Below are 26842 nucleotides of genomic sequence, written 5' to 3'. Positions count from 1 at the left end.
CATCTACACTGCATAGGCTATGAAGCATTTTAGCTGGATGCATAGGTTTAAGTTTATCTGGACGTGTTCGGAATGTATCTACCAGAGGACTCACAGAGGGCTGTCCCACGTCACGGATGTGCGAGGATCGGTGCGCATGTCCGTGCGTGTGTGTGCACGCCCGAGCGAGCAACAGAACCGCTTTCAAACAGATGTGTGCGAGCCTGAGTGTGCGCATGCGCGCGTATGTGTGTGTGTGTGTGTGTGTGTTCCTTGGTTCGCGCTAGACACCAGAAAGTATAAGGGCGAGGGACAGGCGCGCGGGACACCGGTCGATCTCTCAAAACGCAAGCTGGACCCTTCGGAGCGCGCGAAACACGGACGGATCCCGGAGTTAATTGAGTTATTAAGCCTCACTAGTGGGAACCAATCAAAACACAGGAAACAATGGCGACGGAATGTTTGGACAAAAAGCAAACCATCGACCTGCGGAAGAAGTTCATCGGGTGAGAAAGTGTCTCTTCTTGGATATTGTGGTTCTTGTCACCTCGCTGGAGGGAGAGTTGCGTCATGCAGGAAAGCTCATTGTGAACCGTGTTCTGCAACTTACGTCACATCAACCGACCACTAGAGTCGAGTTGATCATCAAAATGTTGATATAAAAGTTGGTAATTGGATTTAATATGAAGCACATTTGATGACTGCCTCATGTGAGTGATGGTAAGCAAGACCTTTTCATGAGAATTAAAGGCGTGACCTTATGCTCAGTTTATGACTTTGGCTCATAAACCGAGGGCCATAGTACTTAATAATAGCCGATAGTATTAAATATACCATCATGTAGGACTTTTATTTTCCTGAATGGGGAACTCCATGGAGGTGCAAACTGAACATCAGAATACTGTTGTGTCTCCATTCGCAACGTATGAAGTGACATTCTGTTGACCAGATGTAAAGTACCCTCCCTGGTCATGTTAACCCCCCCTCCCCTGGTCGTGTTAACCCCCCCCCCCCCCTTGACACAACAGACCGTCCTGCAAGGTGTTCTTCAGTCATGACCCCCTGAAGATCGTGCGGGCCAGAGGACAGTACATGTACGACGAGAACGGGCAGCAGTACCTGGACTGCATCAACAACGTGGCCCACGGTGAACACGCACACGGATACATCCACACACACACACGGACACACACACAGACACAAACACACACACAGACACACACAGGAACAGAGAGAGAGAGAGACGGACACACACAGACACACACACACACAGGCACAGAGTGAGACAGACAGACAGACAGACAGACAGGCACAGAGAGAGAGACACACACAAACACACACTCAGGCACAGAGACACACAAACACACGCACACATATATGCACGTACGCACACATATATACACACACACTTCCATATCGTCATTTACAAATAATATGATGCATAGGCCTGATCATAATTGCATTCATATTAAAAAATATTATTTGCTGTTATATTTCAGTATATTATAACGACGCTGTTTCACTTGTATTTATATGTCTAAAGCATAAATGTATTCTTTATGCATGTCGTTTACATTAAATGCTATCTAGTTAATAAACAAGCTTACCTGCATGTCTTGTTTGAGATTATCTTGATATTCACATATTTATGCCTGCTGCATCTTTGTAATTATTTTTTATTATTTTCTTTGTGATTTGATGTGAATGATCTGAATTCAGGGAACACGTCCAGAGTTCAACCTTTTATTGGATTGGCTAACTGACCAATGAGCATGCCTTTTGAAGAACAGTATACAATAACATTCATTTTTATTATTTGTAATGAATCGTTTGTCGTCGTCCCCCCCCCCCCCCAGTGGGCCACAGCCACCCGACCGTTGTGCGGGCGGGAACCCAACAGATGGAACTGTTGAACACCAACTCCCGTTTCCTCCACGACAACCTGGTGCTGTACGCAGAGCGTCTGCAGGCCACGCTGCCCGACCCGCTCTCCGTCTGCTACTTCGTCAACTCTGGGTACGTGCAGAGCCTTAGCCATGGTCGCCCCTACCCTCTGGGACTCCCTCCCTCTGGCCATCCCAAACGGGGATACTCTCCTTTCATTCAAAAGGAGAATTATTATTCTATTATTATTATTATTATTATTAGTTTTGTTATTATTATTACGTCCCCCGGCGGCTCGTCTCAGGAGGAAACGCCTGGCCAGGAAGAGGCGGGACTTTCAGTGACCTGGGATGAGAGGTGATATGGAGGGCGGGACTTTAAGTTACCCGGTTTTAGAGGCGATAGGAAGGGGCGGGACTTTCAGTTACCTGGTTTGAGGAAGTTCGGGAGGGCGGGACTTTTAGTTACCCTGGTTTGAGAGGCGATAGGAAACGGCGGGACTTTCAGTTACCTGGTTTGAGAGGGGATATGAAGGGGCGGGACTTTGAGGTTACCTGGTTTGAGAGGGGATAGGAAGGGGCGGGTCTTTCTGTTGCCTGGTTTGAGAGGCGGGTGGGCGGGACTTTCAGTTGCCTGGGTTGAGGCGATAGGGAGAGCAGGTCTTCCTGATACTGGTTTAAAATGTGATAGGGAGTGGCGGTACTTCCTGTTACCCAGTTTGGAGATGATGGAGAGGCTGGGACAGAGAGGGTGGGCAGAGAGATTTCCGTTACATTTGTTGAATATTGCTTTGTCAAATTTGACGTAAAAACTCCACATCTATTTTTACTTTTTTCAATTGTTCTTATACCGTTGTTATTATTATCTTACCCTGTTAAATGACATACACAGCTCAGAGGAAGTAAGAGATGTACTTTACTAACCTGGTAGAGATAGACCTGTGCTCAAGAGTTGGTTAGGGGTTAAGGGTTGAATTCCCTATGCTGCTCACTCATAATATGAATGCATATCCTACTTTATAGCTTATTATCAGAGCTATTGCTTCCACTATGCACTAATGGCCTTGCTTGCTATGGCCTCAATGTGCCCACCCATCCATAGATATTTAACAAAGTGAATAGTCGGGCATAGTGGGGGCTATTCCCCACTATTCACAGAGCCTGAGCTGTTTAAATATATACTACACGTGAACACTCCAAAAATAAACAAGACAACACTTTTTTTATGAGCGGTTTATTTGATTTTATTAGTGTGACGAGACGACCGTCACGCAATATCCCGAGTTTGAGATCTCAATCATGGGTTAACGCCCAATATCCCGAGATAGGGAACCAATAAAATTGCGCCATTTTAAGGGATTCTTTGTAGCATATACTAATTGATATTATAAAGCTTTGGCCAAATACGTCAATATGATCTCTTTTGCAACTTTCAAAAAAGATATGCAATTGTATTGTGTATATAGTAGAAGAAGTAGAAGTATTTTTCAGTTGACATGTTGTGCAGGAATTCTGAGAAGGGAATCCTCGCGTTTTGCGTGAATCCTCAAACGTTATCAGTGCAGCACACATCGATTCCTAGTCACCCATTGAATCCCCCTTCAATGTTGACGCCTCGCAAAGCAAACAGAGCCGTAGATCGAACCACGTACATACAATTTGAATAGAGGCGCTATTACCGTGAACCCACGACCGTCACGCTGTGCCCCGTGGTTTATGACCCAGCCCAGACCCGGTCCCACGCCCAAGCAGCATAAAGTCTGACAATTATGACATGATAAAGTTTAACCACGTCTGCATCGTCCTATAAATGATTACCATACCGCGTTCCCCCGGGCTCGGTGTCGCCATGCGTTGCGTCGTAGAGGAAGCGCTAGGTGCAGGTGGTATAGGGGAGGGGGGGGGGGGGGGTCAAACGTCTTTGGCTGCCCCCTGTGTGTGTTCTCTGGTCACTGAGTAACCCACGGTAACCCTTTGGACCCGGCAGCTCGGAGGCCAATGACCTCGCCCTGCGCCTAGCCTGGCAGTACACAGGCCACAGAGACGTCATCACGCTGAACAAGTGAGTACTGGCAGTGTGTGTACACACACACACACACACACACACACACACACACACACACACACACACACACACACACACACACACACACACACACACACACACACACACACACACACACACACACACACACACACACTCGTTGAAATAATTAACCCGTGTGGGCATAAGTGGCGAGGTCGCAGGCAGAACAACACGTTCCGGCCTCCTCAAACGTGACACACACCACATTGGTGTTATCAGTGTGTAACCTCACATAACCATCTGTCAGAGTGAGGTCTGCAACGCGTGTCTGTCCGTCCTCCGTCATTACGTCTCGCGGCTCATCGCGGTCGGGTGTCTCTGACCCTGTCATTAGTACGGTACGCTAACCATGTCGTTCTCCCGTGTCTCCCTCTGTCGTTTCCCCTACGGCGTGCAGTGCCTACCACGGCCACGTCTCCTCCCTCATCGACATCAGCCCGTACAAGTTCCACCAGCTGTCAGACGACGAGCACAAACAGTCTGTGCACGTGGTGAGTTCGCTCCCAGCCGCCCTCAAAACGCCATGACTCCACGGGTCTTTGACAGGTTCCTGTGTGCTTAGCCGTGCACGCGCCTCGAGGGAAAGGTGTGTGTGTGTGTGTGTGTGTGTGTGTGTGTGTGTGTGTGTGTGTGTGTGTGTGTGTGTGTGTGTGTGTGTGTGTGTGTGTGTGTGTGTGTGTGTGTGTGTGTGTGTGTGTGTGTGTGTGTGTGTTTGCGTAGGAGTGTTTCTGCACGTGTGCGTAGGTGTGTTCAGATCACATAACACTGCTGTCATGTCCTGTTAAGATACTATTGTTTGTTGTACTCGACACTTTCTTCATATCTTTACAGCATGGCTACACGTTATTACTGATCACAAAAAAAATCAAATATCGATTTGACACAAATCTACGAAAAACTAGTTTTGCATTGTGAATATTTCAAATAAAATCGGCTATGCTTTTGAAAACTTTGAATTCATCTTGAACAAGCCGTTGAGCTGAGCTTGCAGTGTGAGCTATGAGATGGTGTTATCCCATCCATCATTCAGCGACGCTCTGTGCTAATGCAGGTGTAGCCTGATACAACCCCCCGAGGAGCCACGAGCTCTTACCTTACACACCAAGGGGCAGATCTGTGCATATTTCATCAGTGTTTATCCACACAAGACGGTAAGGAATCCCTGCACACGCAGAAAAGGTCTCAGATTACCGCTGCATTCCTCCTAGGAAAGGTACTGTCCTGACACGTTATCACAGAGATAAGTTGTTGGGCATGGTCACTGGTTTGTTAACTGATGACAACATTCTCCGTTGGTGTGAAGCCACTGGAACGAGCTGGTATGTCCCAGAAACGCATAAAAGTTAAATTGCATTCCTATCACTGGGATTAGGCAGTTTGATCGATACAGTTGAATTTCATCAAAAGTAGACGTTAGAATTGTTTATGTAGAATCAAGTGTAAAGTAAAAAGTGACTTTGGGGAAAATATCTACTTAAAAACAAACTTAACAAAGGAAGTATAAAATGCCTTCACCGATGGTTAACAAATGAAAAGAAGACTGCTCAACTCTCTCTTCAAATGCGTCTCGGGTATTTTTTTAGAAAGAAAGTATTTCAGGCTCAGAACCATCTGGAGAATGAATTTTGAAGCCCCAAAGCTAATCATGTTTAATTTTTTGGGGGATTTTTTCACACTCAACCAATCAGAGCAACGATTCATATTGGTTGATTATGTAAAAGCCTTAACAGAGCTCCCATTGGGTGATCCTCTGTGCAGTCATCGTATCAAACCCCGCCCCCTGTAAGATAAACGGTTGTGATTGAGTTAGCAGATTCGTCTGATTCCCAGGCTAATTCATGCTTATCATGAACCAGGGTCACACAACTGGTTGTAAGTCGTCATGTGTTCCCCCCCCCAGGCCCCGAGCCCAGATGTCTACCGGGGAAAGTTCCGAGCGGACCACCCTGACCCTGCTCTGGCCTACTCCGATGAGGTCAGAGACATCATCACCCGGGCACACAAGAGAGGGGGCAAGGTAGGATGCGTGTCCTGATGTCGTCTGGTCTGGTGGAGGGGTTTGTTTATTTATTTTGTATTTATTTATTTATTTAAAAGGGACAATGCACATCAATTGACATTTTTACACTCAAAATGTAATCTGTAGGAGAGAGAGAGAGAGAGAGAGAGAGAGAGAGAGAGAGAGAGAGAGAGAGAGAGAGAGAGAGAGAGAGAGAGAGAGAGAGAGAGAGAGAGAGAGAGAGAGAGAGAGAGAGAGAGAGAGAGAGAGAGAGAGAGAGAGAGAGAGAGAGAGAGAGAGAGAGAGAGAGAGAGAGACCTTGCGTTCAGCTCTGGTATTTACTCAGGGCTTTCAATGAATTAAGAACCAAAGTGTGTCTTAATTAGCTGCCACTTGAGTTAAATTGTTGAAGTCCTTTTTTGTATTAAATAATTGTGATGGATGATTTAATCAAGAAGGCATTGTGAAGTCTACTCTACGCTTCATCTTCCACACGTGTTATTGCCCCGTTTTGATTCTCCTTTCCTTCTTGTCCTCTTTTTTTCCCCCTCTTTCTACTTTTCTTTTTCAGGTTCAGAATGGGGACCCCTCTCTCCCCCTCCCTCCCCCATTCTCCTCCCACACAGCCCCAGCACTGATCTAGAACCCTTTGAAACGGGGCCACCTTTTAACATTGTGTTCTAGACCCCGACTCAAGGCACAGACCAAAGACTAATGTCTGCCTAGGGAGTAACGCAGAAGGGCTTCGGAAACTACATTTTCTTTTAAAAGCAGATGTCCATCTAGAGTCAGACGAAGAAGGTAAAGTGGACATTTTAACACACAACCTCAGAATGGCGTTCAGCCTCACAAGAACATCAGTTCCCCAAGTTCACCTCCTCGTCTCGTCTCCCCCCGGCGCCACCCTCCTTTACAGTCCGAAGTCCCGCCTCCCGACGCCGCTGCAGACTCCGCCCCCGCCGCCTCCTCCTCGCCGCGGTGCTGCCCGGGCGCCCTCAGGCCTTGGCGCTCGCTCTGACCGTCTCTTCTTCTGTGCAGATCGCCGCCTTTATCGCCGAGTCGCTGCAGAGCTGCGGTGGGCAGGTCGTCCCCCCCGCCGGCTACTTCCAGAAAGTGGCAGCGTATGTACCCGTCCGTCCCCCCGTCCCCCCCAGACCCCCCCTCACCTCATTAGTGTGGACCGCGTGTCGCCGTGGTTACGTCTGACGGAGAGCGTGGGGCTTGTGTCGCTGTGGTCTTGCCTGACTGAGCTTGTTGTGATTCCCCCCCCCCCCCCCCCCCCCATCTGACGGATGCGGGTTCAGACGAAATCCTTTTACCGCTGAACTGGTATCCGTGGCGACCGACGTGGATTCTGGGAATGAACGCAGCAGACTCTTGTACTTAAGCTGCTTTACCACAGAAGAAGGTTTTAATTCCAGCTGATTTAAGTTGATAAGAAATCCCTAATGACTAAAGATAACAATCTAGTAACTGATATCTAATCACTGTTGGTCACTGCGGCATCAGTGGAATAATCAAATAATCAAAAACGTTGTGGTTCACTCCTTACTCGCACACGACCAGCATGCAGATGGAGACAAACAGTGGGTTTGAGGGTTCGGTTCGTGTGTGTGTGTGTGTGTGTGTGTGTGTGTGTGTGTGTGTGTGTGTGTGGCAGGCTGCCTAACTGGATGTGTTTGAGCGTGTGTCGCCACGGGGTTGACCGGGGGGGGGGACGGAGTTTGCGTCGGGGTTTGCGTCCGCGTGTGTCGACTCTGCATGCATGCGTTTACTCGTATGTTCAGCCAACAAGTCCATGCATGTGTATTCACAGCCAGGGTGTATACCATGTGGCATGTCGTTAATGTGTGCATGGGTATGTATGGCTTTCGTGTGCGTGTGCGTGCGTGTGTCTCTGTGTGCGTGTGTCTATGCGTGCGTGCGTGCATGTCTATGCGTGCGTGCATGTCTGTGTGTGCATGTGTGTCTGTCCGTGTGTGTGTATGTGTGTGTGTTCACCTCCATCCCCTACACCCCCCCCCCCCCCCTCTCCTCCAGTCACGTGCGGGCGGCAGGGGGCGTGGTGATCGCAGACGAGGTCCAGGTGGGCTTCGGCCGCGTGGGGAGCCACTTCTGGGGCTTCCAGCTGCAGGGCGAGGACTTTGTGCCCGACATCGTCACCATGGGGAAGCCCATCGGCAACGGACACCCCATGAGCTGCGTGGTCACCACCCGCGAGGTGGCCCAGGCCTTCATGGCCGCCGGCATGGAGTACTTTAACACGGTGAGTAGTACTGCAACACGGCAGGGAGTACTGGAGTACTTCAACACTGTAGGGAGTACGGGAGTATTTCCACATGGTAGGCAGTACTTCAAGAGACGGTAGGCAGTACAGTAAGACGGTAGGCAGTACTTCAAGAGACGGTAGGCAGTACTTCAAGAGACGGTAGGCAGTACAGTAAGACGGTAGGCAGTACTTCAAGACGGTAGACAGTACTTCAAGAGACGGTAGGCACTACTTCAAGACGGTAGGCAGTACTTCAAGGGACGGTAGGCAGTACTTCAAGACGGTAGGCAGTACTTCAAGACGGTAGGCAGTACTTCAAGAGACGGTAGGCAGTACTTCAAGAGACGGTAGGCAGTACTTCAAGAGACGGTAGGCAGTACAGTAAGACGGTAGGCAGTACTTCAAGAGACGGTAGGCAGTACAGTAAGACGGTAGGCAGTACTTCAAGAGACGGTAGGCAGTACTTCAAGAGACGGTAGGCAGTACTTCAAGAGACGGTAGGCAGTACAGTAAGACGGTAGGCAGTACTTCAAGAGACGGTAGGCAGTACTTCAAGAGACGGTAGGCAGTACTTCAAGAGACGGTAGGCAGTACTTCAAGAGACGGTAGGCAGTACTTCAAGAGACGGTAGGCAGTACTTCAAGACGGTAGGCAGTACTTCAAGACGGTAGGCAGTACTTCAAGACGGTAGGCAGCACTTCAAGACGGTAGGCAGTACTTCAAGAGACGGTAGGCAGTACTTCAAGAGACGGTAGGCAGTACTTCAAGAGCCGGTAGGCAGTACTTCAAGAGCCGGTAGGCAGTACTTCAATACGGTAGGCAGTACTTCAAGAGACGGTAGGCAGTACTTCAATACGGTAGGCTGTACTTCAAGAGACGGTAGGCAGTACAGTAAGACGGTAGGCAGTATTTCAATACGGTAGGCAGTACTTTAAGAGACGCCAGGCAGTACTTCAAGAGACGGTAGGCAGTACTTCAATACGGTAGGCAGTACTTCAAGACGGTAGGCAGTACTTCAAGACGGTAGGCAGTACTTCAAGACGGTAGGCAGTACTTCAATACGGTAGGCAGTACTTCGAGACGGTAGGCAGTACTTCGAGACGGTAGGCAGTACTTCAAGAAGGTAGGCAGTACTTCAAGACGGTAGGCAGTACTTCAAGACGGTAGGCAGTACTTCAAGAGACGGTAGGCAGTACTTCAAGAGACGGTAGGCAGTACTTCAATACGGTAGGCAGTACTTCAAGAGACGGTAGGCAGTACTTCAAGAGACGGTAGACAGTACTTCAATACGGTAGGCAGTACTTCTAGAGATGGTAGGCAGTACTTCAAGACGGTAGGCAGTACTTCTAGAGATGGTAGGCAGTACTTCAAGACGGTAGGGAGTACTTCAAGACGGTAGGCAGTACTTCAACTCTGTAGGGAATGACTGCAGACTGTGTGTTCCAGACTGTGTGTGTTGTTGCATAATGTGTGTGTTGTTGCATACTTTATGCTGTTTCAGACTGTTTTGTTGCATAATGTGTGTGTTGTTGCAGACTGTGTGTGTTGTTGCATACTCGGTGCAGTTTCCAAACACGTTGTTTAATCATTGATAGATTAAAAAAAAGCTAAATGTGGAAGAAAGACCATTTTACTCCCTGGCCATGACGGGAGAAAAGGGAGAAAATGCATCATATTCATTCCTGGAGCGAAAGGGTAAAGAGCTTCAGGTTGCCGGAAAAAAACAGAACGGGAACTGCTGAAACATCAAACAGACATTTACCGTCTGAAACCGGTTCAGGTCGGACCCGTCTGAAACCGGTTCAGGTCGGACTCGTCTGAAACCGGTTCAGGTCGGACCCGTCTGAAACCGGTTCAGGCCAGACCGACTTCATGTAAACGATACGGCACCTGACCGGAGTCTCAGTCCCCAACCCCAGTAGGTCTGGTTGTAACCCCCCCCCCCCCGGTCTCCCCTCAGTTCGGCGGGAACCCGGTGTCCTGCGCCATCGGCCTGGCCGTGCTGGACGTCATCCAGAATGAGGACCTACAGGGGAACGCCCTGCGGGTGGGGGCCCACCTGAGCCGTCTGCTGGGGGGCCTGAAGGAGACGCATCCCCTGGTGGGCGACGTCAGGTGGGTGGTGACACACGCACGCACGCACGCACGCACGCACGCGCGCGCGCACACACTGCGTTTCTTCAACCTTTAAGCTAGTGCGGTAACCTCTACTCTGAGAAGAAACAACAACACTACCAAATTATTGTTGGGAAGGTCCGTTTATGTACTGCCAGTGTCAGTCGCACATGTTACCACAGTCCACGCTCTGTGGTTGAGATGGCTAGAAGAGTGCCCCCAATGGGATGAGAGAGAAACACACCTAACAACAGGCCTTCTTACTTACAGCTCCCCCTAGTGGCAAGTATGACTACATGACAGTCATCCCAAACTATAACATCACAAAGCTAAGCGTCTTCTGAAACAGCGTTTACAAAGGTGTGTGTGTGTGTGTGTGTGTGTGTGTGTCCTAGGGGCCCCGGTCTGTTCGTGGGCGTGGAGCTGGTGAGGGACCGGGTGAAGCTCACTCCTGCCACTGCCGAGGCACAGGAGGTCATCTACAAGTAAGGGCTGGAGGGAGACGTCAGGGAGGGAGGAGATGGGAAGGGAGTAGGGAGTTAGAGAGCGAGAGTAGAGGGGAAAAGGGTACAGAGGAGACGGGTAGAGGGGGAGGTAGAGAGGGGAGAGAGAGTATAGGGGGAGGGAGAAAGGTTAGGGGAGGGAGAGAGGAGGGAAACGGGTGAGAGAAGGAGAGGGGAGGAGAGTGAGTGGGAGGAGAAGAGAAGGAAAGAGGGTGGAAAGAGGACGGAGGTGAATAGAGGGAGAATGAGAGGGGAAAGCGCAAGCTTCTTTTTTATTTTTATTCTAATCAATTTATATTTTAATGTCTGAAAGGTCTGACCTTAGGTCATTTTCTTATTCCTTTTTATCTTTTTCTCCCTCTATTTTTTGTGTAATGTGTAATTTCATTGAAGGGCTTTCATTATATTGTTTGCATGTACTTCTTCACTATAAATGATACTGTTTAATTTTCTCTGTAAAGCACATCAAACTGCTTGATGTAAGAAATGCGCTATATAAAATTGCCTTGCCTTGCCTAAGGGATGTGGTTTGGGGGAGAGGAGAGTGAGGGGGAGAAGAGTAGTGAGGACGGGGGTGAAGGGGAGGTGTAGAGACGAGGAGAGGCGAGAGAGGGGGGTGGAAAGGGTGGGAGAGAGTGTTTTGGATAGAGGAGGAGAGAAAGGACAGCTTTTTGGTGAGGAGGAGAGGGGTGGGGTGGCGAGAGAGGGGAGAAGGGGGGAGAGAAGAAGTGAGAGAAAGGACAGATGGGAGAGGAGAGGAGAAGAGACGGGAGGGGAGAGAGGAGAGGGACAACAATGCTAACCTCGAGCCTCCGTCAGACTGAAGGAGCAGCACATCCTTCTGAGCGCCGACGGCCCCCACAGGAACGTCCTGAAGATCAAGCCCCCCATGTGCTTCAGCCGGGAGGACGCGGAGCGCGTCGTGGAGAAGATCCACCTGGTGCTCTCAGGTAGAGCAGCGGGGGCACAGAGCCCTGGGCACAGACCCAGGCATCGGCTAGAGTCGGCGCCAAAGTGGCCCCACTAAAGAGCACCTTGTGTTGGTTGATTATTATACCAGCTTTATCTGTTTCCCACTGATGGACTTTTTATGAATTCTGTTTAATGTCATGACAACTTTAAACAGATCGACAATGTAGACGAGCTGCCTGCTAACTCTGGTGCCATTACTTTGAATTGTGCGCCGTCCTTGTCAACTTAAACAATAAATAAATACAAATTAGAATTTAGTTTCATTTAAATAAAGATGAAAGGCACAGGGCAGAGTCCTCGTGTGTAACGACCGTCTTTGTCTTCTCCTGTTCCCAGAAATCGAGACGGCGTTAAACATGAGCATGCCCAGTCCGGTTCATCTGGAAAACGGGAAGAACAAGAGCAAGGTAGGCTGGTCTGGAGACTAGTAACTCTTCAGGATCTGCTAAAGAGACAAATTCACTATGTCTGCTAACGAACAAAAAGCGGTATTATTTTCCCTAGTATAGTATTTGGTTGGATTAGTATAAACAAAAGACACAAATAAAGCTCAAGATCTTAGAAGCTCTATTGGGTTTTCACACAATAAATGTTGTTGATGTTTGGAGCCAAATTAGTAGTACAAATAGTAATTAATCACCCGTTAGGTAATTAACGTACAACACAAACTGAGTTGTGAATCTTTGTCAACAACTCCTTCGAATCTTCTCACCCCCCAGAGCTGAATTGTGTTCTCTGCTGTGAAGATATATCCATCTTTTTCTTTTTTTACAGCTTCCTGAGGAAAATGGCGTCCAGGGCAAGGAAAGCCATATCAAGGACATCCGAACGTAACGCAGTCACTCACTGGTTGTACTGGTTTTGATGCTGGCGTCTGGTGATGGGGTTCCAGGGGTATGACTCGAAGAGTGGTTACGGTTCAACACGTGGTTTATTCAGAGACACGGGGTCTGGAGGTGGGTCATGAAGCATAGGACAAAGGAAAGGCTATAGTATATATTGGTAAAGAAGTCATGCCTATATCAGACAGTTTAACGTTCACAGTGTTGTTTTGACCGCTCTGTGTATGAGCTGAAACCAGTCAGAACCAATGTTGGCTCTGATACTGTTTCAGGTCCAATGAGGTAATAGTATTAGCTTTAACAATTTGTAGTCCAGATTAAATTAATTTATTCGTCATCACTTGGCCCGTAGTGCTTACAGAAGACCCTCCCAGTAAGGTTGCTGGTTTGTCTTACTGGATGCTTTCCTTGGTGGTTGCTGATTCTATGCAATTGATTTGAGCTTTAGCTGTGATTGACAGCGTTTTGAAAAGGACACTGATGTTTAAAAAGACTAATTGTGCTACATCATATGTGCTCCTGTCCAATTGGCTGACTCATTAATCCCCTCACTCTCCACCTCAAGCTGGTGTGTGGTGAGCGTTCTGGCGCAGATTGGCTGCCGTGCATCACCCAAGAGGGTGCTAGTCACTGGTGGTGGTGAGTTAGGTCCCCCCCTTCACTGTAAGCGTCTTTGGGTCATTGAAAAGCGCTAAATACATATAATGAACTATTAATTATTATTATGTGTGAAGGGATCATGTGAGATTTTGTTATGTAATATAAGATTCACTTTAATAATTCTATGCATGGCTGGTTGGTGCTGTGGTTTGCTGTCCAATTAATGCAATCTACATTTATTGTATAACTTTATGTGTTTTATCAAGAGACAAACGATTGTTTGCTGATGTTAGACCAACAGAAAAAGTATGTTTTAATAATAAGGATGTAACAATGTCGTTTTTGTCATACTTTGTTTGATTCTTAATAAATTGACGTAAAAGCTAAAATAGTTTCCCTTTTCTTTGGACAGCTTAAAGGCAGAGGAGGGGAGAGAGTGTGGAGAGGAGAGAAGGGGAGAGGGAGGAGACAGATGGATTGGGTAAGGAGGAGGGAGAAGATGGAGAGGAGGGGAGGAGAAAGGGATGGGCGGAGGGGAGGAGAAAAAAAGATGGAGAGATGGGAAGGAAAGGAGGGATGAGCGGTTGAGATAACTGTTGGCTATCAGCTCCGAGACATGGGTTCAGTCCCCTCGTTGGGCTCTCTACTTTTAATGTAATAATGGAAACATAGTGATATGATGTCAACTAATAGCAGCTGTCTTGGCTGCATGTGCAGCTGTTGCTTATCAATCCTGAAGACATGGGTTCAATCACAGCTGAACTCTAGTGGGGGAAGTCATTTTTGGGCGATGTCCCATCCTGTAATGTCAATTAAAGTTTTGACCATCTCATAGCTGGATTCTAGGTGGTCGGGTTGAGAGAGCTTTTATTAAACAATTCTAGAGACATGGGTTGATGTCCTGGCAAACATGTTCTAATTGAAAACCAAATATAATTTTAAAAAGAAATGTCATGTCAATTATAAAGTTTGACATCACAGCCAGTGTCTCAGTGGTGCAGTTGTGAAGGTAAGTGATTAACACTTCGGGAGACATGGGTTCAAATCCCTCCCACTGTACTCTCCTGTGAGGCCAAAATTGATTTTAGAAACAATGTCGTTCAATGTAATGTCACTTATAAGCTTTTTCATATTCCAGTGTCTTGGTGGCGCAATTGAGTGAGCTGTCTGTTATCTGTTCTGGAGACGTGGGTTCAAGTACCCACTTCTGCACTAACCTTGGAATCCTACTATGATTTTGAAAACATGTAAATGCATAAAATGTCATTGACAACTATAACTTTCGACCATGTCATATTAAGTGTCTCGGTGGCGCATGTGAGAGAGCTGTTGGATATCAGGTCTGGAGGCCTGGGTTCGAGTCCCACCTGACACACTCTCACCTGGAACTCCCTGACACACACTCACCTGGAATCCAGGTGGGTGTACAACATTTTGGGTAAACTATCAGAGCAACGTTTATCAAAACGTCCCCTCCTCTCGGTGTTTGAGCTGTTGAGGATCTGTTCTGGAGTCATCGGTCTGACTCCTACGGGGGGGGTCTTATGGGAACGACTCTCTGCTGATTGGGTCCATTCTCTCACACATTCATTTCGAATGACTGTCTGTGGGAATGGATGGCTGTGAATGAGTGCACTCATTCACAGTCATCCACTCTCCCAGACAGTCATTCCCACTCACCCATTCATTCCCAATGACTGTCAGTGTGAATCGATGGCTGTGAATTAACTGATTCACAGACACATCCATTCACAGAGACAGTCATTCACACGCATCCAATCACCAGAGAGTGATTCTCACAAAACCCCCAATTGCAGGAATCGAACCGGTGTCTCCAGAACAGATCCTCAACAGCTCTATCACCTGCGCCACAGAGACACCGACTTAGAAACGGAGAGAGTTCATTGTTGACCCTACAATACACATGACATCATTGGAAAAAGTATCCAATCCAAGGTGAGTGTTCCTGCCAGGATTTGAACCCAGGTCATGTACACGACTCAAGAACAGAACACATACAGCTCTATCCACTGCCCCACTGAGCACCTGGTTCAGACTTAATCAGAGTTCATAATTGACTTAACAATTCACATTGCGTGAAATTGAATGTCAATTATAACCTCCAACCACTTAATGAATAGTGTCTCAGTGGTGTAGTTGTTAGAGCAGGTCACCCTCATTCTGGAGACATGGGGTCAAGTCTCTTCAACCACGCTCTCTTCTGAAACCTGATATATTTTGTATATAACAAAGTAATATAAATTATAATCCTTATACCAACCCAGAGAACACCAACAGCTTTACCAACTGAGCAGCTGTGTGTGATTGGGACGCAGATTAACAAACTCAAGGAGCTAGGCAATTAGTGCCTTTCTCCTATAATAGGAACATCTCTTGACTCGTATTATTAGAAAACTTGTAAGAAAAAAGGAACAAGACTTAATTTCACAAGGCTAAATAATGATCAATAAAATCGAAATATTGACCAGAATATGACATTATACCACACCTTTCCTGATAAGTGCCTGATAGGCTACTGTCCAACTAATGAAATGACACAAACTAAACATGTGCTACCCTAAAATATTTTTTTTAATAGAAAACATTTAGATAACTGAATTTACTGGTTTGATTAATTCAGAACTCTGCTTACTGATTAAATGTTTGTACTTGCGTGATTCTTGCACTTGTGTCATATCTTCATGTTGAATGAGTTTATGAACTTATGACATTGCTTTTGATAAAAGCGTCAGTGAAATAAAAATATAAAAAAATTCTAAGAATACAAATAGTTATGAGTATCGGTACTGCTGCAATGGTACTTCAGGCTTTTCCAGCTTTAAATGTGATCTTTAAATTCTTAGTCAGGCATAGATTGTCCCTACTTTAGATGAGCTCACAAAAAATACATAGAGTGAATGACAGAGTGATGACTCCTTTTTAATTTCACCGTGTGTAAAATGTTATTTTTGCAAACATGTGACCAATAAGACTTTGAATTGAAGTGGTGATATTATGTCACCAGGTGTGTGTGCTTAGCCTCGTCATGGCTAATCACACTGACGCCCGGTGGTAATATCAACCCTTTAACAATTGCTTTCTAGCAAGCTGAACAAAACATGAACTGCAGCAATATTCTGTGTTCATAAAGAACTAACATATTAAATTGTAAATCATTAACAAGCCTTATAAATAATAGTATGAATCATCTCAATAATCATTTATAAAGTATTATACATTTCTCACCACTTCTCTATGGTTTCATAGAGTTACGCTTCTCTGTATTCCATTTCCCAGCATGCTCTGCTCCTCCCAGAGTCACCCAGTGTGTTTGTCTCTCAGGGCTGACCTTTGACCAGTGCCATAATTGGTGCCAAGCTATTGGAAGGACTTCAATATCGGGGTGAAATCGACTTCAGTCAAATGAAGAGCGGATAAAAAGGCTCAGGTCACAACTGAACGGCTGCTCCAAATACAAGGGTATTTGGAGCAGCCAAACTGTGTACATGTGTCAGATCATTGGCTGAGGAGGACTGAAGAACCACAGCAAGACCGAGGAAACATTGTTTATTTTCCTCCAATACAAAAAAAGAAAAATCACAAAAGGTGTCGGGGCAAAGGCCTTTCAGATGCGTTTACAAAAACATACAACAATTCGTCTGCCTCTCAAAAATTCATTTTTTTAACATCGAAAGAAGCTAATTTATAGTGTTGTTCCCATTGGTAATATTGAAAAAGGTACACATTTTCATTTGGCTTTGTGTGCAATGCATTGGGATTCTGTATGTGCATATGTATGTGTATGTGTGTATGCATGTATTGTGTGTAAATTACTGCGACAATACAGCAAACGTGATATCATACTTTTTATTTTGAGTTTGTGGGTATGTTGGTTTTATTTTCAAATCAATTGTAAATTGAACAATAGGGAAAACACCGCTTGGACAGAACATTCATGTATTAGTTCTAGGTCAGTGCTTGCTTTCACTTAATGTGTGGTGAATCCATGAGAGTCCATTCAAAGTGGAGGAGTAACCTTTGGGAGCCAAACGAGACGATACTGCTCCATTTGACCGAGATTCTCTCCCCTGTGCTGGTCGGTTTGGCGCCTTAACCCATGAGGTAACCACTGGAAAGTCAACCAAAAGGGAGAATTATTATCAGACTTACTATAAACCTTGAGTGCATTGGTCTCCTTTGTCTCGACTAATGTGTACAGTTTTCTTAAGGGCCAGAAGATAAACTTGACCTAAAAAGACACATGAACTACATACTATAACATATGCTTATGATGTTGCAAAGATAAAACATTTAACCATGTCTAAAACTTTAATTATTCCAAATATGCAGCATGCACCCATTAGGATGGACTGTATAAGGACCAAGAATGCATCATTGCAACAAAAAATGACACACAAGACAAAGACGAACACACACAGCAAAGAGAAACACACAAGACAAAGACAAACACACAGGACAAAGACAAACACAGAAGACAAAGACAAACACACAAGACAAAGATGAAGACACGCAGCAAAGAGAAACACACAAGACGAAGACAAACCCACAAGACAAAGACACAGCAAAGACCAACACACAACACAGAGGGTTAACTCACGGCAGCTTCATGCGCATGAACACGCGGGCCATGAAGAAGCTGAGCAGCACGCTGACGAAGCCGATGAAGAGCAGCAGGAAGCGGTTGAGCTTGGGGATGTTGGGCGCGTTGGAGCGGTCCAGGATGATGAAGCCCAAGCCCCCCATGGTGAAGAGGAAACTGGAGGCCAGGCCCTCCATGATGTACTGGCCGTTCACTCTGTGCAAAGACCATGACACACACAACAATGAATCACCGAAGCAAATTCTGTTGAGCAGTTGATCAGGAGCCTGGTAAATGGGCGGAGGTGAGTGTGTGGGTTGGACCAGACGTGCGGTGAATGTGTAGGCGAGTGTGAAGGTGTGATTTTGGGTGCAGAGTGTGAAATTGTGACTTTGGGTGCAGAGTGTGCGAGTACGTGGTGGTGGTGTGTGAGTGCGTCGTGGTGGTGGTGGGTGTGTGTGTGGTGGTGCGTGTACGTGTTGGAGGTGTGTGTATGTGAGTGTATTTGCTTAGCGTCCATTACCGGTATGCCAGGAAAGCCACCGGCCGCTGGTGGCCGTGCTCGTCAGTCATGGAACCGACACTTGGAGGCTCCACGATGACGTCATATATGATGCCTGCAAGGGAAGGTGACAAAACAGACAAGCAAACAGGGCATTGAAGACATGATGCAAGGAATTAGACGGCGTATAACTTCGGCTAGGTCTGCACTGTTTACGATATGAAACTTAGAAATTGAAGACTATGAGTTAGAACCTGTGCATGCAAGTCAACGTCACACAATTGTGTGTGCAGACTGTGTTGTAATAACACATTGAGCTTTCAAATCAACAAACCACCAATGAAACTCACTAATCCTGATCTACAGCCACGGCGTCACGAATAACCACCTCTTGCACGCAAAACATGCACGATCCTTCATCAGTCATCCAAAAGGAATTAACACTAAGATCGGTGTGGGTGTGTGTGTATGAGCATTAGCTTAGCATGCGGATAGCATTCACCTCCAGTGATGAGAAAGTAGGACACAATGACGATGGCGTAGACCGTCATCGCGGACGGCATGTGCAGCCATGACGGCTTCTTCAGTTTGATGTTCGGACATTCCAGCACTGCGAAGGGTAAGCCGTATATCGTCTCCATCGCTATGTGTGATATCAGTCCAGTGTGATGATGAGCTGCTGGCTGTGATGAATCTGCACTCAGCGGCGGTGCTGACGTGGACCGGAAGCGTTGCACCCTCTTCCGGTATAGCTTCTACTGATACTGATACTGATACTAGGCGTACAATTTACATTTTGTACATTATTTATTTTACGAAATCTGTTATATAATATATGTGTACATGGTACGTTAAAATCATTCATACGTTTAATGTTTTTCATACAACCGTAAGAAAAGGAAGCGATGACGCATTATCCATGCGACTCGTGTAGCCTTTAACCGATATATTCAACTATGGGTTAAAATCTAATTGATGTCAATTTATTTTACCAAATATATATGACACGTGTAAATACTACATGAATATCATTCTTGCCTTTACTTTATTTCGTGTACGCCTGAGGACAGGAAGCGATGACGTATATTCTTGCGACTTGTGTAAACAGCTCCCTTTTCCGTAAAGCCTTTAACCTATATATTGGTTTAATATAATTCATGTAAATGTATTTTACAAATACGATATTTTTAAATATCAGTCATACCTCAATTTGTTCAGTACTTTGTATACGTCTGGTAAGGACAGGAAGGGATGACGCCTTATTCATGCGACTCGTATAAACAGCATTCATGTTCCAATATATGAAGCACCTTTATTTCACGCTGCCCATGTGAAATGACAATTCATGAAATCCGTATAAAATGGATCAGCGTCCAATGGTGCAGACATGCGTTGCCTAAATGTCTTCCACTGTACATTTGAATGATATTCTTACAAGCACTAGTTCTGCAACTACAAATGTTCTGTAGAACATAAGTTGAAGAGATCCAAGTCATTCACTTTCTCTATTCTTGGTCATGGCTAGTAAGATACTGAACATGTTGGTGCATTTAGAACCTAGGCTATATCAATCAATGCTTAGTTAATCGTAGCCCAGAATGATGTCCTTTAGAGTATATACTAAGACATTAGAAACCATGTGGGATGGTTGTTCTGTGCAAACCAAGCAAAAGTATATCCTTGTTTATACTGCATGCCCAACAAACAGAAGTAATGGTCCCGTCTTACTACCCAGTTTTAACCTTTAGTTAATGTAGAGTACCAGAAGTTGACGACGTCAGAGCGGCGTGGAGAAGTTAACAGTCTTAACAAAGAGTCAACTTCAGTAGCTATTTTTAACAATCCAGGTCACCCAATACTGTGTCAGTCAGGCTGTTTTCTCCCATAGAATCTATTGTATGTTTTTATAATTTAACTCCTTTAATTTAGAACACAATAAACGTACACAAGGGATCTCAATATGTGGGGACAAAGGTTGGCAAAATACGCTTTAACTTGACGGGAAACTAAGGAGTCCACATGTGCCCTCCAGTGATTAAAGAAAAGTCTATAAACAAATCATTTTCCCCCATTTCTTTTATTGAAGCAATACAAATACATCTACTTGGCCTTCTGGCTCTGTGCCTGTGCCTTGAGGACCTTGACAACGATCTTCTGCTCCTCAATCAGGAAAGCACGCTTGATCCTAATGAACACAAGAAAACGTTAAAATCACATTAGGAACACAACTAGCAACACATGCATTAGGCTCAAGTCAGTTATAAAGTATGTTTATGAAGTATTCTTTAGAGACGGACAGGTTCGGATGTGATGGAGTAAAAGACCTCTACCGACATTCCAAATATAGACACTGCTTTAGTAGATAAATATATCGCGGTATCTTGGGGGTTTAGCAGGTCCCTCTGCATTTACTGCACACCCTCCAGCATTGCTTCGGGCCAACGCATCATGTTGTCATGATAGAGGTTAATGAACCTCCGCTTAGCGGTTCAACCACCACAGTAGAGGATTTATAAAGAGGTGAGGACATTAACAAAACACCTCTCAAGTGTTCATAGCATCAAACACATACGACATTTTAACTGATATGCCAATATCGTCCAATAAAAATAGAAAAAAAATGGGCCAACTGATTCATCGGTCGGCCTTTATACACTTGTTGCGTGGTGTTCTTATGACGGGCGTGTGGACGAGACCTACCTGTCACGGACGCACTTGGCGCACATGGAGCCACCGTACGCTCTGCTGACGTGCTTCTTAGTCTTTGAGAGCCTCATCAGAACCTGAGGTCTAACAGCACGGATCTGCACAACAGAAAATACATCTGATTAGAAACGAGTTTCTTGTCATTTTATATTGCCTGATTGGAAGCGCTACAAAACACAACCCCTGAGTATTTCTGTTTGCTGATTGAGTATTTAAGCACAGTACGGATTGGCGTTATTTTATTGTTCACCATTTCCATTTAGCTGATTTAAATGGTGCCAAGATAGTTTGAAACTTCCCATTTCCACAACATTGAGCCTGCCCATAAAGCATTATAGGATGTAATTAATGACAACCAACCTCTGCGTTCTGCACTGAAGCTTAAGTCTGAACCAGAGAGCCAGACATTTTACGAACAACAAAACACTGCGATGTTAAGTTTCAGGTATTCAAAACAGAAGAAAAACACTACAACACGCACTACATATCACCATGCCCCCGTTGTTTTCTTAGCATAGAAAACCACCAGGAGATTTAAACAGGAGATGTGCGCCCAATTCAATTATGAGGAATTAACCAAACCTCCCTATACCACTGTGTCTAAAGTCCCTGATGCAGGATGCAAATGAAGGGTTCAAGTAATCGTAACAGTGTTCAAGTAAACACACAAGGAATCTTGTTTGAAGATCCTGGACACCCCTGTATGCACCAAGGAAACCATCCACATGCTTGGCTACGAACGCAGAAACACCTGGTGCATCTCAGATCAAACACTACAACTAACCTAACCATCTAAGGGGTGTTTGATGGAGAACATGTGCATTACTTCACTTAAAAAAGTAATAATAGAACTCAGTATTGTGTAGCATCTTATCCTAGCTATCTTGGTTGTATACGGTGAATGGGTTAACCAAGAGATTGTTAGCGCTTAGCGCTTGGTTCTATGAACATCCTTACTGCACAGACAATGATATATTGTTTTTCTTCTGACAATTGTACTTTTTCTAAGTCGCTCTGTTCAAAAGAGTCTTGATAGATGCACTAAATCTAAACGATAAGGGTGGAATTGACTACTTTGTAATGAAGTCAAGTAGTTGACTGTTACTCTGCAACATCCTCCCATGTTATACCCCCAGTTTAGCGTACAACATAGTGAATGAGCGATATATATATTCACACGTTCCAACAGACGAGTCTATTCAACAAAGTGCCTGGATAACATGGTTGTAATGAACTTCGCAGTCGTCTCAACGTGTGTTTGTGGGACTTACTCCGCGCAGTCTCCCTGGGCAGATACCGCATGCCGACTTGGGGGCTTTGCCGACTTTCTTGGTGTACAGGTACACAACGCGGTTACCAGGTGTCCGGGAACTGAAGGGCAGAACATACAGCTCAGTCAAATCAATGATGCACGACAGGTCGATCAGAATCAGAAGATGCCTTGCAGCTCCAGGACGGAAGTAGAAGTGCATTTTTGCACTGAAATAAACTGGCTGGTAGCACTACCACTTGAGCAATGTACACTACACCTAATTACTTAATATTGTATTGTTGCCGTTAGGAGGCTGTTGAGGAACCAAGCATAATCTTTTTACTCTTGTGTACTGTACGATAAGACGTAATAAAAGTAATTGAAATTATGGAGGGCCGTCGGCGACCTCCAGGTTGAGACCGCCCTCCCTGGAGCTGGAGGCATCTCTTCAGCTCCAGGATGGAGGAGCGTCCCAACGTGGAGATGCGACGGGTGCACCAGGGGTCGAGGTGGTACTCACAGTCTGGTCTTGTTGGAGGCAGTGTTGTAGGACAACCTACGACGGTAGGTCAGGCGTTGGACCATGTTGAACCTATGAGCACAACAACATTACAATGGAGGCAGACATGCATCATCAACAGGCAGTGTGGGGACGCGCTTCCAGTTACCCTGTAAGCACTACAGACCGAGTAGCACATTAGCCGCTCAACTTTCACATTTACTCAACCCATTTCCACACGAAACACTCAAATACAGCCGATACTACAGAATAAGTACACGGTTTAAGGAGGGGAAATGTGCTCCAGTAGCCCGAAACTAGACTAACGGGTCGCAAGCGGCTTTTTCACGGAGCAGAGAACCGGGGTTAAAACATGTACTTTACAAACACATCGGAAAATAATATCGATATATATGGCACACAACCTTGTTCTGCAGTCGTACACAACACAGAACAAGAGGATATTTGTATTTTGTAGGACGGATTTCGTTGGATTTCAGTGGTGCATTTATAGGAGTAAAGATAATGCTCCATACCTGCTATGTTGGTAACCGGAAGAGGAAGGAAGATCGCAGCGGTGTCAAAGTTAAAGTCCTCCGTACGGGCCCAGTGTACGCTATACTGCCCCTATTGGTTATGAATAGGTATTGCCGGTAGAGAGCGAGACATTTTCTAACCTATGTCATGGACGGTGCACCTAAATATGATGTATAATATATTAATGTTATTCGTGGAAAATTGGACAATTATTTTTAATTCAAAGTTGCCAACTGGGAACTTTAGAGCCATTTGAACTCAAATTTGAATTTAGAATAGTCTTCAAGATACTGCAACTACATGAACTGTCCTCTAGATGGTATCTTTACCAGCTTTTCCGGCAGGGCCTCACTATTCACCCAGGACTGACTCTGGTATGGATTTCTACACTGCCAATGAAGTACATTCTGAATTAGAGTTAATGTGCTATGGATTTGGCTCACGGTCAAAATCACATTTAGCACAAACTGAATTCCCAGCATTTGTGTACTTTGTTTGCCGTTGAGTACAATTCCTGGTCTCACAATGGATGTTAAAAGACTGGATGTTAAAGAGAGGCCAGTCTTTCCATGTATCTTGTTTTATTTCCGATATAATTTATAGGGTTGTTCCTGTGCATTCATTGTATTTTAATATTTTATTATTTATTGTAATCCATGTTTTGTAAAGAAGATAAGAAGATAGCAAAACCTTCAGCACACAAAAATATACCTGATATAAATGCAATTGTTGAAGGTGTGTCAAATGTGATATAAGTTGGTCATAAAAATCCACCTTCCATTCCTTCATGCCAAGCATCCAAGAAGTGGATCATATACATAAGTAATTATCTGCGGCCTGTAAACCTGCACACATAAATAGCATGACCGCTTCCTCTCGATAGCAATTAAAAAAAATCCACCCACTAAGCATTCAACGTGCGTTTGGCAACGGTGAGAGGAGAGGTCACGGGTCAGCATAAGGGTAAACAAGAGAGTGGTCCAAGATGGCTCCCAATCAAAGAAGTGCTGTGTCACACACAAGACGGTGGTTGCCAACCTCATCCAACAGATGGTGAGATTGGCATGCTTTTCCCGAGGAACAGTTTGCCGTCTTTGCCTCTCCGGCCAGAACTCTTGTGTCATACTGTGTCTTTGAGGCGGGCCCGTTGGATGTGTATGTCGTGACAGTCAGAACCCTGCAGCTCATTACGAATGCATACCTTCTCAGAGGTGTACAATATGCTTGGCTCAGCGGTTATGTAACGTTGTCATTACGGCTGTCCCTAGAGATGACCGAATCCTCGTGCACAGCAGTTAAACAAGAGGCTGTTTTGATTCTTTGATAATACCCAGTGGGCTCTTGCCTCTGAATGCATGGCAGCGGCCCGAGGTGCAAGGTCATCTATTTGAGACGGAGTGAAGAGCATTTGCTGCATGAGGAAGTAAAAATAATGAAAAGAGGCACGTGCACACAAAAAGCGACGACGTGGGGTATGCATGCATGCATTAATGCAAACACGCATACACATTGATGAGAAAACACACGCACACACGAAAAAAACACGCAATCAAAGAGATGCATCAGCTCATGTCCGAGGCCATGAAATGCATGAAAAAGAAACAAAAAAAAAACAAGTGTGTCTTTCCTCTTAGCATCTTAAGGACGCCATTACTCTCTGTCTGCGGGCGGCAGCCACTGGCTCTGACTGGGGGAAGATATAGGACCATATCACCTTAAGTGCACTTGATTATGCAAGCTTCTCCAGCCCCCCTCTCCACAACTCCTTGGGTCTTTCGTGTAATCTGCCAAGATTTAAACCTGCTGCTCCTGTTTAATAAATCCACTGCGATTAAAATAGGATTACACTTCTGCTTTTGCTTCCCTAATGACATCACAGCAGGAAACAATTTTTAACTCCCTTTCCCCATCCCCCCCCCCTTATTTTTATTGTTCCCTTTTTTAAGTTGGGGGGGGGGGGGTCTTCATTTATATTTGGATGCGATTTTTGACCCCTTCTCCTCCTTCAAGCCGGATCGTTTTTTCCCTGCACCGCTTGATCCCTTCCCCCCCAGCCCAAACTCCTCCCTCCTCCATCTCTGCAGGTCAGCCCATCTGCATGGGTCCCGGTGACACAGGGATTAACCTTATAATGCTGCGCATATCCTGTATCAACGTGCTCCTCCCCTTCCATCACGGTTCTCAATGACACAGACACCAGCTGGGGAAATATTTGATACACGCACGCTATCAAACGCACATGTACGAAGTAAGACCACAAAAGCCACTGCCACATGCTCGCACATCATCACCGCTCGGGGCGTCCTCTGCTGTATACTCCGTTTTACATTTCAACCCATGGGGGGGTCTCTGGACATTTTGAGAAAAAAAAATGGTCCGAGCCAATCGGTTTGATTCAAGGTCAAAGGTCAAGCTCTGTCAGAGTGTTTGTGCCCTGTGTGCTACTAGTGTGGATTCATCTGATGTGAGACACAAGAGACTTGGAACAGCAATGAAATAAATACGATAACAAATTGACCTGCGTGACCGTTGCCAAGCGTCGGTTTCAACACAGACTGAGTGTGTTGAGGTCTTAGCCGGCGAAGGTTGATGAGATTTCTACCTCTGCTAAGCTCGTGACCTAGGTAGATCAAATCCCTTTACTTTGTGTAGTATGGACATGCAGAATTTTATTGGGACTTATGTCATGTGGGCGCAGCAGAGTTCAGCGGCTAATCGCAGACACAAGCCGAACGTAGTGTGCCCCTAATTTGACATCTGAGTCGATAATCCTGCTTATACTGCGTACTGTACAATAATTAGGACGCGTCCATAACTCAATTATTGTCCATATTGAAGTATGTAAACGGTGTTGTCTAACTGCATGCTCAGTCGAAACCTTGTGTTGAAATGAGGTAGGGTCATCCAGGCATTGTGTGTATGTGTGTGTGTTTGTGTGTGTGTGTGTGTGTGTGTGTGTGTGTGTGTGTGTGTGTGTGTGTGTGTGTGTGTGTGTGTGTGTGTGTGTGTGTGTGTGTGTGTGTGTGTGTGTGCGCGTGTGCGTGTGCACGTGTGCGTGTGTGCGTATCGCCATGCATATGTTAAGATCCATACAGGTACCAAATGCTTTTCGGCCAATAGCACTGAGAGAAAACAGTTGTTTTCATGTTTTTCTATGACTGAAAATAAGTAGCTTGATACCATAAAGTGTAAATAGGACATCATCATCATGTCCTATCAACATAATCCTAGGCCAATAAAACGATATTTTGGACCAAGCACTAAGTATGGAGAAATGCTAATTCATGATCAGGAAAGAACCCATTTAGTCCAAGCTTGCTCACATGAAGATATCATGTCATATCCAGCTCTCGCAGTGCAACTATAAACGTCTTTAATCATCGTAACATCGTAAAGATTAGCACCCACTCCATGGAGTTGATGAAGTGGTTTTGATGCTATAAAATATCAATACAAACCCATGGTTTCCCTTGTAACTGCTCTCAGCAGACTGTTCCA

General features: G+C 45.5%; 3 protein-coding genes across 5 annotated transcripts; 1 reads left to right on the top strand and 2 right to left on the bottom strand.

The window, feature by feature from the left end:
* Positions 1-225: 225 nt before the first annotated feature.
* etnppl (ethanolamine-phosphate phospho-lyase) lies at positions 226-13637 on the top strand. 2 transcript variants are annotated; one of them, XM_030338477.1, is made up of 13 exons: positions 226-485; positions 1008-1126; positions 1836-1995; positions 3850-3924; positions 4346-4439; positions 5849-5965; positions 6986-7068; positions 7988-8213; positions 10177-10331; positions 10727-10816; positions 11654-11784; positions 12143-12213; positions 12581-13637. In XM_030338477.1, the coding sequence occupies exons 1-13, from the start codon at positions 427-429 to the stop codon at positions 12638-12640; spliced, it is 1440 nt and encodes a 479-aa protein (XP_030194337.1). In that variant the 5' UTR covers positions 226-426; the 3' UTR covers positions 12641-13637. The 2 variants fall into 2 exon arrangements, with proteins under 2 accessions (XP_030194337.1, XP_030194339.1); XM_030338479.1 differs by having other exon boundaries at positions 297-699.
* A 3163-nt stretch (positions 13638-16800) lies between these two features.
* Positions 16801-19086, bottom strand: ostc (oligosaccharyltransferase complex subunit). Its single transcript, XM_030338361.1, has 4 exons — positions 18853-19086; positions 18372-18465; positions 17867-18064; positions 16801-17377 (listed from the first exon to the last, which is right to left on the bottom strand). Exons 1-4 carry the CDS (start codon positions 18989-18991, stop codon positions 17359-17361), a joined length of 450 nt encoding a protein of 149 aa, XP_030194221.1. The 5' UTR covers positions 18992-19086; the 3' UTR covers positions 16801-17358.
* A 1322-nt stretch (positions 19087-20408) lies between these two features.
* Positions 20409-23429, bottom strand: rpl34 (ribosomal protein L34). 2 transcript variants are annotated; one of them, XM_030338362.1, is made up of 5 exons: positions 23344-23429; positions 22829-22900; positions 22328-22427; positions 21051-21154; positions 20409-20535 (listed from the first exon to the last, which is right to left on the bottom strand). In XM_030338362.1, exons 2-5 carry the CDS (start codon positions 22891-22893, stop codon positions 20451-20453), a joined length of 354 nt encoding a protein of 117 aa, XP_030194222.1. In that variant the 5' UTR covers positions 22894-22900; positions 23344-23429; the 3' UTR covers positions 20409-20450. The 2 variants fall into 2 exon arrangements, with proteins under 2 accessions (XP_030194222.1, XP_030194223.1); XM_030338363.1 differs by lacking the exon at positions 23344-23429 and adding an exon at positions 23233-23334.
* Positions 23430-26842: the final 3413 nt, after the last annotated feature.

Source organism: Gadus morhua, chromosome 17, assembly GCF_902167405.1.
Source record: "Gadus morhua chromosome 17, gadMor3.0, whole genome shotgun sequence".
Lineage (NCBI taxonomy): Eukaryota > Metazoa > Chordata > Actinopteri > Gadiformes > Gadidae > Gadus > Gadus morhua.
The sequence above is the reverse complement of the archived record's forward strand: the minus strand, read 5'-3'. Positions and strand labels throughout refer to the sequence as shown.